Source organism: Sphaerodactylus townsendi, linkage group LG05 (genome assembly GCF_021028975.2).
Source record: "Sphaerodactylus townsendi isolate TG3544 linkage group LG05, MPM_Stown_v2.3, whole genome shotgun sequence".
NCBI classification, from domain to species: domain Eukaryota; kingdom Metazoa; phylum Chordata; class Lepidosauria; order Squamata; family Sphaerodactylidae; genus Sphaerodactylus; species Sphaerodactylus townsendi.
In genome coordinates, this window is record NC_059429.1 from 62638640 (window position 1) to 62654239 (window position 15600).

Consider the following 15600-nt stretch of genomic DNA (forward strand, 5'->3'; position numbering starts at 1 on the left):
TGGCAGCATATTCCAAACACCAATCACACGTTGCGTGAAGAAGTGTTTCCTTTTATTAGTCCTAATTCTTCCCCCCAGCATTTTCAATGAATGCCCCCTGGTTCTAGTATTGTGAGAAAGAGAGAAAAATGTCTCTCTGTCAACATTTTCTACCCCATGCATAATTTTATAGACTTCAATCATATCCCCCCTCAGACGTCTCCTCTCCAAACTAAAGAGTCCCAAACACAGTGTTTTACCTGGGACCTCAACTGTATAAATTATCTTGGAGAGGATCAAACCTTCTCATGGTCAAAGTTCAGTTTGTGGGACCCTGCTTCAAATTTTGCATGAAGCCAAGGGCGTAGGTAAGGGGGGTTTCTCCGGTTCAACTTCCCATTTATACCCACCCTTTGTTAAAAACTGGTTAAGGAACAGGAAACAAAGGGTGGGTATAAATGGGAAGTTCTCACAATGGAGAGATGTCGGGAGTGGTGTCCCCCAAGGATCCGTTTTGGGACCAGTGCTCTTTAACCTATTCATAAATGACCTGGAAGTAGGGGTGGGTAGCGTGGTGGCCAAGTTTGCAGATGATACCAAATTATGTAGGGTGGTGAGAACCACAAAGGATTGCGAAGAGCTCCAAGCCGACCTTGATAAATTAGGTGAGTGGACTAAGAAATGGCAAATGCAGTTCAATGTAGCAAAATGCAAAGTGATGCACATAGGGGCAAAAAATCCAAACTTCACACACACGCTACAGGGGTCAGTGCTATCAGTCACAGACCAGGAAAGGGATTAGGGCATCTTAGTTGATAGTTCCATGGGAATGTCAACTCAGTGCATGGCAGCTGTATAAAAGGCAAATTCTATGCTGGGGATAATTAGGAAAGGAGTTGATAATAAAACTGCAAGGATTGTCATGCTCTTATATAAAGCCGCGGTGCAACCGCACTTGGAGTACTGTGTTCAGTTCAGCCACATCTCAAAAAGGATATCGAAGAGATAGAAAAAGTGCAGAGAAGGGCAACGAGGATGATTGAAGGATTGGAGCACCTTCCTTATGAGGAGAGGCTGCAGCAGTTTAAGACAGTTGAGGTCCCAGGTAAAACACTGTGTGAAGTACCTTGAATTTAACCTTTTGGGGATATGATCCTGACTGCAAATTTAAAATTAGGGTTTGTCTTTGTATTCTGTACATGTTCAAGTTTCTGAACTATGTTCAAGAACAGACTGACATACAGCCTGTTACAAATTACAATAGTCTAACCTATGCCTTAGATACCTCCACCAATTCCTGCATGCCTTAATTTTTTCCCTACAGGGAAAGGTTGTCAAAGAAGCAGCTCATCTTATATCACCCTGAAACTGCTTAGAAATATAGACATCAATATAAACATTAACCAAAAGTTGATATTGATTACATATGTTTGGAACAGCAAATTCTCTCATTTCCTACATCTTCTGGAAAATCACCTACTGATTTCATCTTCTTCTACCTTCTTTATTGTAGGACATTAACTGCACAGCAAGATTCATTAATGTTTGAAAAGGGTGATCAATAAGAGGGAACAGTGAACTGTCCAATAACAAATTATGAGCCACCTCATGAATATTTAAAGAGTCAACTCCAGAACACCAAGCACTCCTAGTCAAGGGCTTTGTGAGGAGGAATACAGAGCCCCCAATGCTCAACTGCCAATACAGGTCATAATACCCACACAGAGATGCAAAAAACAATAATCAGCTAAAAAAGAGCAGGAGATGCAGCAACAACTCTTTATTTCATTTAGTACATTATACTCCAGAGCAGCTTTCCAGGAAAAGAAAACACAGTACATATGATACCCCGTATATTTAAATTTATTATATATGATACCATCCAGGGAGCAGCAGTGGCGTAGTGGTTAAGAGCAGGTGCATTCTAATCTGGAGGAACCGGGTTTGATTCCCCGCTCTGCCGCCTGAGCTGTGGAGGCTTATCTGGGGAATTCAGATGAACCTGTGCACTCCAACACACGCCAGCTGGGTGACCTTGGGCTAGTCACAGTTCTTCTGAGCTCTCTCAGCCTCACCCATCTCACAGGGTGTTTGTTGTGTGGGGGGAAGGGCAAGGAGATTGTAAGCCCCTTTGAGTCTCCTACAGGAGAGAAAGGGTGGATATAAATCCAAACTCTTCTTCATCCAGAAGCTTCAATTATCATACGGGACTGGATTGTGCCAGAAGCTAAACTTGTTGAGAAGGCCTATAATTGAGAAGTCATAAATTTATTTCCTCCATTCCCACAACACACACACATGACTCTTCTCCTGTAAAAGATGCTGTTATTTTTCTAGCCATTTTCAACATACACATCTTCCTGCACAATTTGTGTCAGAGGGCACTCTCTTTATTCCTGTACATTACAATATTAGTAATGCCTGTTGTGAAAAGCTACCTGCATAGTTGAAATCAGTCAGATTAGATGTGACTCTGCATAAGACTGCACAATCCGTTGGTTTTTTTAAACTCCAAAAAGTTTTTTTAAATCCATTATTTTTTTTCATAAACAGAAGGATTTCTACTCAAAATTCATCATTTTGTCTCACAAGAATGTCCTTTCCCCTTCAATCCTGAATTTTAAAACAAAAATCACCTATGAATTTGCAGTCTCTTCCCAAAAAGAGGGAGAGGGGAGAGAGAAGACAGTGGCTGAATAAGGAGAAAAAGTCAATACTTTCAAGTATTTAAAAGTTCCCTATTAATTTGTTCCGGAAAGAAAACAAAGAGAAAACCAAACAACATAAAATATTTGGAATATATGTATTGGTATGTGGAACCATTGTTTGGCATAAGACATACCAATTTACCAAATAAAATAATTCAACTATATTTTTAAAACCCTGGCAACACTAAAGGGATGTTATTATAAAGGACTGACAACTCAAGAACAGGAAAGACCACATTAGTGATGTTACTGCAGGGCACAACAAATACAAGCTGCCAGGTTGCCATGGTGCCTAAAATTCCATTGTGGCACCCATTGTATTCAAAACTTTTCTCTCTTATCTCTTAGCTTGGCTACTACCCACAGCTCTTTTGCACTCCTCCTGCTCTTGCTGACTATAATCAGAGGACAGGCTCTGCTATCTTCAAACAGCTCTACTCCATGCTGGTTGGAGGGGTGAAGATATTCCTGGCATGTAGCCTTGAACAGGTACATATACTGAGAACAGCTTCATCGAGATCTTGTAGCCTACTCATATATTAAACCCTGAGTCCCATTTAATTTTTAAAAAGTTCTGTAGGTCTTCCAAAATGGCTATTTTCTACTTGGATTAAAGGTTAGCTTTTTTGTTGTGGATATGTCAACCCCTGTACTATTTAAGTAACATAATACTTTTGTTACAATATTAATAAAATTACAAGAGACTGTGAAAATAGTTTAGGATTGGATTTGAAGAAAATATAGCTATTAATAATAAAAAATATAACAGAGAATGTAAATTTTTAAAAAACTGAAAGCGGAAAAAGGCATCTGGCCCCTAAGTGTTTGGATCAGCTCCTAGATTCAAAGAAAATTTGCCAAGACCCATTTTGCTATTTCGTAAAGTTAGTGGTAAAAAGATAAATTGGCTCGCAAATTTCACCAGTTATCTGTCAGCCCTCCTAAATTCTTTCATGTCTGGGCATCTGTGAGGAAAAGTTCAAAGTGATAAAGTAAAGGGAAACCGTACTGAATGTCATTAGACAAACTGGATTACTACATCTGACACAGAATAATGGATTTTTGTGTCTGTACCTTTGTGACTGTACAACAGGCAGCCCAGATGTCATCAGAAGATTGCTCATAGTGGTCTGGTTGGGGTGCCCACACTTGAATTTGCTGGTCTGCATAAGCCATTACTGTCCCAAACTGGTCTACCAAAGCTGCACGGACACTCGCTGTGCCAACATCAATTCCAACATAATAATTTACAGGTCCCATGCTCTCGCTTTGCATTTTGAAAAGACCTTTGAATGACAAAGGAGAGGAAGAGAAAAGAGAACAGAAAAACAGCCCTTTAAAATTGCACTGTACTTACATAATATATCAGTTTTTAAGATGGTAAGTAGCTTTGAAATAAATTCTTTGCAACAACAAAAATCCAATGTACAAAACATTATAAAACTGGCATACAACCTCTTATTAAAACTATTTATCACAAATCTTACCTTATGATGTATTTTATTTTCACCATGTTTGCCTATACATCCACCAAAATAGGTATTAAAGCTGACAGACTTTGACACATCCAAATTAGGTCCACCTTACATACCACTCAGGGCAAATTCAGACAGTACTGTAGGTTTTCCAGGAAAAAAAATATCCAATGCCCTAAATAGATGGAGTTATTTTTTTAAAAGTAGACATTTTAAGAATATCAGATATTAATTTTATGTTCCAAAAGCAAAAAATAAAAATAAAAATAGGAATGAAATATTTTGTTAATAAAAATATTAAGTGTGATTATAATGTTAAAAACTTTGACTACATAACATTATGGGAATTATACTTGTCTTTTTAAAGTTTTTAGCAATACAGCATGTAATGCTTAGATTGACTGAATTTTTAAAAAGCTTATAGCACAGAGAACTGTTTGTTTAGTAATTGTAGCAAAACCAAAGAATGACATGCTGTGGACAGGGTTGTCAGCACAAGTATTTTAAGGCATTTGGGCACTTTATTTCCACTTCTTGTTAGTACCACATCTGACTGAGGAATACAGTGTTCCTTCAACCCAGCAATGCAGGGTGGAAGATTCTCCATGGAAAATAAAAAGCTAATTTCTAATCTATTCCAAATTTTCCTGGAAAACCCGCATCACTGCTTTCATCATGCAAGGCAACATTTGGTTTTCACCTGCACGGCCAATCCAATGAATATGTAGCTTGGGTTTTTATTTGCTTTATTTGTGGCTTTATCTCCCCATCCTCAGCCCAAATCAGTAAAACCACTTCTAAGGCAATCCCCTTAAAAATATTAATTATTAGTTTTGAAAATGGCAAAGTTGCTACTAATAGATTGGCAATGGCATCCAATCATTATTAAATTTATGAAACAATAAATCTTTAGAAATAATTTTTTCTACAAAAAAATGAAGTGTTATCAAATTTGCCATCTCACAGCTCTGAATCCAGGTTAGTTGCCAAATGAACACACATAACAGAGCTGCAGTCCATCTTTACTAACAAAAGATATGTACAATCATGTGACAGATTTAAACTGATAACCACTTAAATCTACCCCATGTTTGTTCCAAAATAATCACCACTGCTCTTAAATATCTTCATTTGCAAGGTAAGCGCTATAGAGCTTGTGATTCATTGTCTTTTATCCAAAGAAATTCAAGCAATATTCCATTCATATTAAAAGTTTTGCCTGTTGCCTCTACTTCCTCTCACTACAGCTCACTAAATCTGCCAAAAGCCACTGGGAGAAGGTTTTTCTAAAATAGAATGCAATGCAGCATAGGAAGCTGCACTTGGAATGGGGGGAAAACTAGAGACAACCATCTTGAACAAACGGAAGTGACTAGCACTCATGCTGATGCCTCTCCAGATCCGAGCAATGCCCAGGTCCACCAGTTTCAAAAGTCTTAACTGTTGTAGTTTTGGTCAACTTCACCCAAAGTTGATGCATCAAGACTGAAGCATCTTGCAGATCGATGAGTGCTACATAAAGGTAGCCTCCTGGTTGGGAACAATATTTGCCAGTCTTTTTTTTTTACCATCAAGACACAGCTGACTTTTGGTAACTCTGTAGTTTTTAACATCAGAGATGTACCCTGGAGAGGTTGTTATTAACCAGATTCCAGAATGTGTGTTTCTCATTGTTGTTAATAGCTGAAATAAGAATGCTCCACCCCTTGGAAAAAACATCCAATTTTTATGCTCGATCACAAGTTTAAAAAATAGTTTGAGTGAAGTCAGCTCTGATAAGTGGGAGGATAATTGGAGTGTTTAAAAAGCTAATGTTTTGCTCTGATCTTTCTAGTACATTCTCTGCACTCATAATAAAACCACATATTGTTTCTTATTAGTCTGGGAAATGAAAACAACTCGGTACGGACAGGCTCAAAGAACTCTGGTATTTTCAATAGACATTCTACTGATTTAAAGACTGCAAGGAGAAGTTTACAGACCCTTGAATTCATTATACTAATTATATTATGTGTTAATAAATGGGGATGATCTAATGGTCGTCAGAGTTTTTTTCACACCTTGAAGTAAATTAGGTGTAGGACCAGGAGACAATAAGCAATGGGATGGAAGTTGTTCCAAGACCCAAAACTAAGATGGTTTCCCACACCAAAATCAGGATCTGTGGCAGTAGCCCAGTAAAGCCAAAATAAAGTCCACTAAGTTAGCACCTTTATGAGACACACAATCCTTCTCAGTCCACACCCACTTTAAATCACAATGCCATAATTTATTGCACATTTTGCTAGTCAGACTGATCTTGGAATTGCTTGAAGTTCTCTCATAAAGACACGGCTATGTTTCATCATTCAAAAATCAGATAACTCTGCTGATAAAAGAGATTCATCACTGGACCCAATCCGGGCATTAAATCTCAGCTAAAAGTAATAATGCCCTAAGATACTGTACTGCAGTTTTATTCAAATAGTCTCCTACATCATTACAACTACTTACAAGTCCCTTACAGGAGGTTATAAAGAGTAAATAAACTGTAACAATTAAAAGAGAAATAATGGAAATTGTAATGGCACTGTAATTGTAATTTGCAAAGAAGCAACCAAAGCTAAATGATAGGAATGTAGTGCTGCTGAAATCAGGCATGTCAAGCCTGCCTGTGGCCAGACGTCAGAAAAGTTACAGTGAGCATCAACAGTGAAGGGAAGGTAGGTAAATGGGGTTCTTCACCCAGGTTTCTTGAACTAAAATAACAGGAAAGCCTGAAAGGTAAGCAGAAACCCAAGGATCTCTTAACCTGCTATTACAACTGGCAATATTCCATGAAAGAGTATTTATGCCTAGTACAAAAGGCAGTCAATTGGATGGTGTTAACAAATCTGTGGAAGCAAATATATTCAACAGGTAGTTGGAAAAAAGAATTCATCGTTATCTCTGACCAGCAATTTCTGAGATAAAAAGTTTGATTTTGGAGTTAGCAGGTGAAATGGTAGTTCTGTTTATTATACTAAGCGATAAACTAGCTTGCTGGAGATACACATTAAAAACAGCAGACAGATCAGTGGATTAAGAGTGAATTTACAAAGTTTACTCATAGAGGAGATAAAATCTTTGAGACCCCCACTGCCCTTTATTTCTTTAAACAAAGGCAATTCGTAACGTAACTTGATGAATGTGCAAGTCCACTCAAAAGCAGCATTATTTGTATTAGCAGATACATTTGCAAAACTATTTGTTCTACTTGTGATCATCTTTATCTACTGTAGGATTTTTCCTCCATCTCAACCATCATATCCTTGAGGCATGGTAGGGTCTCAAAAATTACTTGGAAATTCCTAAACAAAGGCATCAAAGAAGTTACTAAGGGGAGTGTGTTTAGCAATTTCTGGTAGCTGTTCAAAGATTGAAATAACAGTATGAGAGATTAATATGCACTGATTTGCTACAAAATTTAAAGGACTAGCTTGCAGTTGTTTAAAGTCCTTTTTTTTTCAGAACAGAATTTCTCAAAGAGATACTATTCTCATTAGCCTCATTATGAGTTAAATCCACGCAGCTGATATCCAGAAAGAATTCATGGAGTAATGGGAGAGTTTACTTTTGATAACTCCACTTCATCTGCACACCTGCAGGAAACTGAAGCAGGAATCCCAGGGTTGCTTAAGTTCTTAACATCAAACAGTTCTTCAATCTATTGTCAAAGGCTTTCACGGCCAGAATCATTTGGGTGCTGTGTGGTTTCCGGGCTGTATAGCCGTGTTCTAGCAGCATTCTCTCCTGACATTTCGCCTGCATCTGTGGCTGGCATCTTCAGAGGATCCTCTGAAGATGCCAGCCACAGATGCAGGCGAAACGTCAGGAGAGAATGCTGCTAGAACATGGCCATACAGCCCGGAAACCACACAGCACCCAAAAGTTCTTCAATCTTCAGTTGTTTCGTAATCTTCATTCAATCCAGTTATCTCAGGCCCCTTCCACACGGGCCAATAAACGCGGGCTAACCACAGTATAAAATCCGTGGGGGGGGGGACTTCACACAGATCCCACTCCTAACGTAAGTCCGCTCTGCATCCCCCCCCCCTTCCGGTTTTTCAAGAATCACACTATCTGTGATTCTTTTGTTTTAATGTTGATTGCAGCCCCTGCCAAGCAAACAGCTGTCCCAGGAAGCGCATTACTTGGCTGCGCTTCCCTTTTTTTTCAATCCCCGCTTCTCTGCTACATAGCTACAGAGGGGCACAGGGACAGCAGCATGGCTGTGAAGGTCCATGTATGCCAGGCTTCATAGATATGCAGCGGAGGGAGGTGAGCGGGGGGGGAAGCACCTCCGTGCAAAGGCACGCACCCAGGCCAATTCATATCGATGACCATGGGACACCCAGCCATGCGAATGGCCCAGGATTACGACGGGTTCATTTATCCTGCCTGCAACCCACTTAACATTCGCTGTGCGGAAAGGGCCTTAGTCTGACCAGCAGCATTTTTGAGCTTATTTGGAGCAGGGGTTAATAGAAATGCACCAAATAATATGCTGAAGAAAGTGCTGGTAAGCTTCCAAACTTGCAATTTCATCTTTCCTGCTTGATAACCTGCTTGATGTAGAGTTTATTCTTGAGGATATCTTTGAATATAAATATTTTGTGTGTAATATGAATCCTGTTATACATGTTTAAACTCTAATTTCATGTTATTTGGTTTCCAAAAACCAAGGTCAGGAATATTACTTAATAGAAATAAACAAAATTAATTAAAACTAATCCAGTTTAAGAAGGAAAGTGAATATTCCCAAATAGGCATCCAAAGTTTCAACAGTTTAATCCCTATCAAGAGTTACTCCAGTCAAAGCCCAGTGAAATCAATGTGCTTAGAGCAGAGTAACTCTCTATATGCTTGCAGTCTAAATGTACCATCATGATCTGATAAATACTGTTGATCAGCAATTTACTACTTATGGTCAACAGGTTTGCAAACAAGCTACAAACACATTGCACCCTAAGGGAATTATAGGCAAGCAAACTTTAATAAACACACAATAATACCCTCAATCTCCATGCACAAATGTGCAGCTACAAATAAAGAAGGGTTTGCCAGCATCGCCTCTGCACTGCCTGATTGCAGCCTGCAGGCAGTTAAGCTGACCACGTTGTGATCATCAGCTTTGCCAAAACTCTGTGTGGCACCACTGCTGGGAGACAGGCAGGCTCCTGCACCAGCCTCCTCTTCTTGCACTGGGAAAGTGGCCAATCTCTCCTGTTGTCTGCAAGCCTGGCAGTGCTGGACTGGCAAAAAAGGGGCTCAGATGGCCAGCCACTCAGCTGGGACTCAGGTGGGCTTGCCTGCAGTGCTGGGGCTGGCCCGCAAGAGGGCAGACCAGCAGCCAGGATTGGGAGGGAGGGCTCTGGATGGCCCCGGGTGGTGGAGTCAACAGCAGGAGGAGGCAGAGTGCAGGTAAAGCAGCGGGAGCTTTCAAGGTGGCATCTGAAGCCACTGGACGGCTGCTGGTGGTAGGGCTGTGCTGCAGCCTCAGCCCCCTCTTCAGTCTGGCCTGTGCTGCAGCCTCAGCCCCGGCCTTCCTCACTGCTGCCTTCCTGGCCTTCAGGGGAAAGGGAGGGAAGCAGCCAGCCAAATGTGCCCCCCCCCAGTGACACGTGCAAGTGGCACCTGGACCCACAACCCCCCTGGATCCACATCTGTTACAAGGGTAGCAATAATTCACACAGGAAAGCTGATGAAGGGACTGAGACACCACAAAATGAGAATTCTTTGAGGGTGACCACTGATCTTGTTCTCCAGTCCCTCGTATTGGGCACTGTGGAAACTGGCCATGATACTATTCAGTACAGATGGACTAGAGACTTAGCATACCATATTGGTGTTCTGCATCTCTTGCCAGTGAAATAGCTGCAAGCATTTATTGTTTGTACCTGCACATTTGTACATGGTATTTTCAAAATCTGGAGTTTGGGAGTACTATTGTATGTTTAAGTTGAGTGGCATCTTCACCCTTCCTGTATAATGGATTTTTCATTTAATGAGAACACAACAGTGGAACACCACAGCTTACATTCATTCCAGCCACAGACTCGGCATTGCCTGCTTCTGCTCCTACAAGTAACTTTTAAAATGTAGACATCTGTACCTTGCTTTTGTCCCCAATAGGGAGCCCAAACCACCTACAACATCATTTTCTTGTCCTCCATTGTACCCTGATAACTATCTTATGAAGGTTAGGCTGGTGGAGAATGACTGGCCTAAAGTCACAAAGCAAGCTTGCACGGCAAAGTAGAGATTCAAAATCAGTTCCCCTAGTAACTGGTATACCATACTGGAAACGTCAATGATACTTTATCAGTGCTTTATGATACTTTATGATCATAACATGATACTTTATCAGTGCTTAATGCACCTACAGAAGCATGGTATTTTACTCTGGAACCTGCTGTATAATACCTTGTGTGCAATCCAAGAATGGTGAAACACTGCTCTTCCTTCTTCTTAGTTTCACAGTCTCCTTTGACACTGATTAATTCAATTGACAGAATTCTCCAACAATTTCTGATTTTATTTTTGCCTGAATAATGCAACTTGAGTACATTTGTTTTAAAATATTATGCATTCAATCACTTCAAACAACAGTATCCCAGGCCACAAGTTATTTAAAGGGCAATGTTCCTGTAACTCAATCCTGAATATGAGAGGCATTACTGGAGCACAGTACCCTTGAGATTTTACCTACATGACATCTGGAGCCACAAAAAAGGACTGCATTCTCTTGGGTGTCGTGGGGAAGGAGGGTCCACAATGAATATATTAATACTTTAAAATTTTAAAACAGATCTCTGGACATTTTTGCAAGTGAAAATGGTCAACATGTTTTACAAGAAAATTTCTAATTTGGAGGGAAAGGTTAGTTAGAAGACAAATAAAGGTTACTGTAAAAAGCAGAAAGGAGGAGGAACTTAGAAGCTCCAACCTGAACCTACTGCTCAAAAGGGCAAAGTGTTATTAAAGGTCAGGGGATCTTGGAGCACACATTACCAAACTAGGTATCTTCACACTTGGTTACACATAAACCATGACAGAAAAGAAGAAATCCATTCAAACATTCACTTACCGGTAGTAGCCAACATCAAACTAATTCTGATTCAGCTCAAGGGGAGTTTTCCATCTTTTCTGCCTCCTGCTACAGATATATCTAACATTCTGAACCTGCAAAAGCACATTCACATACAGAAGTCTTCTCACAACCACAGCAGGTTAGAGAATAAGGGAATATGATAATTTAACTGATGCAACTGACAGAAAATAGGCTGCCAGTGTGCACACACAATGGAAAACACCATACCAAATACAAACTCACATTTCCTCTACTGATAGTAGCTGTGCATCTGAAAAAGTGCACATGCACCTTAAAGCTTATACCAAGAATAACATTTTGTTGGTCTTAAAGGTGCCACTGAACACAAACTTTTTTCTACTGCTTCAGACCAACATGGCTACCCACTGGAATCTAACTACCGGCAGTGTATTTCAGAGAAAGACATAATTTGGAAAAGGACAGTTAATGAAAATGTTAACTTGGGAGGTTCATTAGAAGAGATGAATTGCTTCTCAGCAGGGACTGAACTGCTTTCCGAACAAGTATTAGTGATCAAAAGCCCTTGGAGCTTGATAATGTTTATTTAGTTCATCCAATAACAGTCTCCACAAATATTTAAGTTATATTCACAGGAAGCCATAGGCTTCCCACTTTATCCTTGAATAAATATACCAATCTTCCTCACTGAAAAAGAAAACTACTACTACGCTTTGCAAATATATTATTCTACAAAAATGAATGCTGGTTTTGCTGCAGAGAAGCAAACTCATGACTGATAAAGGAAGGCAAAGGAACACTTGTGAGAATTAACATATTAAGCCTGTGACACCATATACGCTGGCTTCCAGTCTGTTTCTGGGCTCAGTACAAGACACTGGCTTTGACCTTCAAAGCCATAAATAGTAGAGGTCAACAGCACTGCCTCTATTTACATGAATCAAGATAACACTAGAGGTGAAACTGGCTGGCAGTCAGATTTAACAGAGGTTCAGGGGATGAGAACTGCAGGAGATTTGGGATTCCCACCCTCTCAGGTTGAGAACTGCTGCTTGCCTAAGGGAGCATTCTTAATGGGTTTGAAGACCTGCCTTTTCTGCAGGTTCAATGAGTTATATTAATAATAAAAGGGTGAGAAGATTGTAGCATTGCTTAGAGAATTGCTTTTGTCTTGTATTGTATTTACTTTTTACAGTACATTAACACAAATTTTATTTGTATTTTATTGTTTGTATTTTGATTTTTATTGCTTTGTTCTGTGGTAAAACACCTTGGGGGTTTTTATAGTTGAAAGGTGGTTTATATCCAAACTAAAATAAATAAATACACCAGCTGTCTATGCATGTTATCAAATTACTTGGCTTAGCAGAGTAGTGTCCCAGAGCAGAGTAACCCTTGTTTTATGATCTTTGTTTGGACAGAAAGGCAGACCCAAAAAGAAGTAGATTTTAGAGAAGGGGTCCCAAGCATGGCAACCATGAATTTCCTGGCATCTACCAAGAAAAAGCAAGATTAGGTGGGACATCTGCCCAGCAGGGCTTCTAACTGACTGTGAAGACTTTTTTTAAGTTGCTTTGGCAGCAACTGTCACTACAGCACAAGTATCTTTGCTGTATGTCTGAAGGTAAGATGAGTGTATGCAAAAAAAGTACTTTAAATAATATGTTCATTTTACTGTTAAACAGGGGGTTTTTTGCCTGCAATGCTGAAAACTTACTACTAGAATTATACTTTACCTCATTCTCTGACATTTTGTAGTTGGCTCCAACTCCTTCAGCAGAATTCTAAGGGTGCCAGCAGCCTTTAAAAGATAGAAAACCCCTATTCCAGAGCATCAGTCTGCCTGTGGACAGCCTAAAACATTTCTAACACATTGTTGACACAGAAGGCGATTAGTTGCTGCAGAAAAACTTGGGATGGAGCCATTTTCTTTATTTCCAATCTTCTCATGGAGGAATCCCCAGTAAGACTCAAGAACTCCAGGTTCTCAGAAATACTGTATGAAACCACCATAAAAAGGGACAAGTTGCTCCACCTTCACTCTTGTTACAAACCTCTAGTAGAAAGCCCAGGAAAGTAGCAAAGAAGCCATTTGAGGTTTTCATTAGAATTACCACACTTAGTTTACCTTAGCTCAGTTGAGGATTATTGAAGAGTGAGGAAGTCCCTCTTGAGAACAGTGACATTCAGAGATTCTGTGTCTGTTTTTACTGCATGCAAGGGCTCATTAGAAATATTCAAATAATATTAAATACAGATTCTCTGACACTGTGCTGCATATAGTAGGTATCTCTTGTACCTTGATCTCTGCAGCTTCCCATATTAAGTGTAATTTAGTAGCATCACTGAATATATCTAGGGGTATGAAGAGAAAGTTTAAGAAATTGTCTAATACAGCTTCACAATCTAGATCAAGAACAGGAGATTATTTGCACATCATTTGTACTAACGCTATAAGTAGCTAATTCCTGTATTGTTCATGTCTATGAACCTGCCACTAAAACAAATATAACATACAAGAAATGACTGACAAATACACATTTTCAGGGATGCACTGTGCTTGGCCATGGTTGCTAGTTCATCCAGCAACATACACATGATTGTTTTGTTTGTTTTATTTAATTTGCAACAAAAAAGTATAGGGACACAATTACATGGGAACAAGGAATTTTCTCCCTGTTCACTTTTGAATAGCTTGCTTACCCCAGTTAGGATGCAAGTGGAAAGCAGATCTCCACACATACACATAAAGTTTCCCAAAGCATCATGAAAGAAACCAGCGACCTGGAGGAGGGACGTCTCCCAGAGCTTCAGTAGCACAGGAAACCCTGGAGGGTGTTATTATACTACATAAAATACTACAATTAGGCAGAAAAAATGAAATGCACAGATGTAGGATGACATCTGGCTTGACAACACTACATGCGAAAGGGATCTGGGAGTCTTAGTAGACCATAAACTAAACATGTGTCAGCAGTGTGATGTGACGGCCAAGATAGCCAATGCGATTTTGGACTGTATCAATAGGAGTATAGTGTCAAGATCAAGGGATGTAATTGTACCTCTCTATTCTGCATTGATTAGACCTCACCTGGAATATCGTGTAAAGTGCTGGGCACTGCAATTCAAGAAGGATATTGACAAGAAGGAATGGATCCAGAGGAGGGCAACCAAAATGGTAAAAGGCCTGGAGTTCATACCCTACAAAGAGAGACTTATGGAGCTGGGGATGTTTAGTCTGGAGAAGTGTAGGTTAAGGGGTGACATGATAGCCATGTTTAAATAGTTGAAGAGATGCCATGTCGAAGAGGGAGCAAGCTTGTTTTCTCCTGCCTCAGAGACTATGACATGGAGTAATGGATTCAAGGTGAAGGAAGAGATTTCACCTAAACATTAGGAAAGAACTTCTTGACCATCAGAGATGCTCAACAGTGGAATTCACTGCCTTGGAGAGTTGTGGAGTCTCCTTCTTTGGAGGTTTTTAAACAGAAGCTAAATGAACATATGTCAGGAGTGCTTTGATTGTGTGTTCCTGCATTGCAGGGGGTTGGACTTGATGGCCCTTGCAGTCTCTTCCAACTCTATGATTCTATGATTATCCTCAGTCTATAGATCCTGCAGCTATGGGGATGGGAAGCAGCATGCCTTTCTCAAGAATCGTGAAGGCCAAAGAATACATGACAGTATACACTGTGGGGTTTTCTTTTTTCATTCATCCCCCTCCTCAAACACATTCTTGTTACCATAATTTGAAAGATGCTAACTGGCCCGAAGACACCCACTGAATGTTCATGGTTGAACAGGAGGGCTGGGATTAAAACCCAGATCTCCCTGTTCTGTGTTCAACACTATCCATTGCGCAACCATGGCACTTCTCAGACTTAAGTTGCTCTTCTCAGCCTTCAGTTATCTTGAAAAGAAAAAGTACCAGTAACAGACTTGTTTTTGAACTCTAACTGGCTAAACAAAAATCTCACTCAAGCAGGAACAAGATGTTGCCATGACAGATGTCGGCAAAAATCAGAGACTGTCCAACGAACCCTGAAATTGTTAAAGCTGATAATTCTGGATTAATGAAATCAATAAACATAAGACTGACATTTAGGATGCTTTCTGTAGATATCCTCCCAAGCATGTATTAATTAATAAAGGGTTTTAATAAATAATGAACACATTCCTCAGCAAGCCAATCCGTTTTTCAGGGTGCAGAAACACAATTAATAGTGTAAAAAGGCTTGTTTACACACTCAGTTAACATTGGATAACAAACCTTGAGCCCACATAAAATTCTACTTTGTTGATTCTCATTTAAAATGGTAAATAAATAAGAAGTTGAACCAGGGTCAAA

General features: G+C 39.8%; 1 protein-coding gene across 4 annotated transcripts in view; it reads right to left on the minus strand.

Annotated features, from left to right (window-relative positions):
• Positions 1-15600, minus strand: part of FGGY (FGGY carbohydrate kinase domain containing) — a 176410-nt gene that overhangs the window by 156114 nt on the left and 4696 nt on the right. For 3 of the 4 annotated variants that reach the window (XM_048496640.1, XM_048496639.1, XM_048496637.1), the window contains exon 2: positions 3762-3973. In XM_048496640.1, the coding sequence (XP_048352597.1) occupies positions 3762-3962 (201 nt within the window). In that variant the 5' untranslated portion in view covers positions 3963-3973. Of the gene's footprint in view, positions 1-3761; positions 3974-13955; positions 14010-15600 lie in introns of those variants that run through there. The other variant, XM_048496638.1, reaches the window with a different exon arrangement.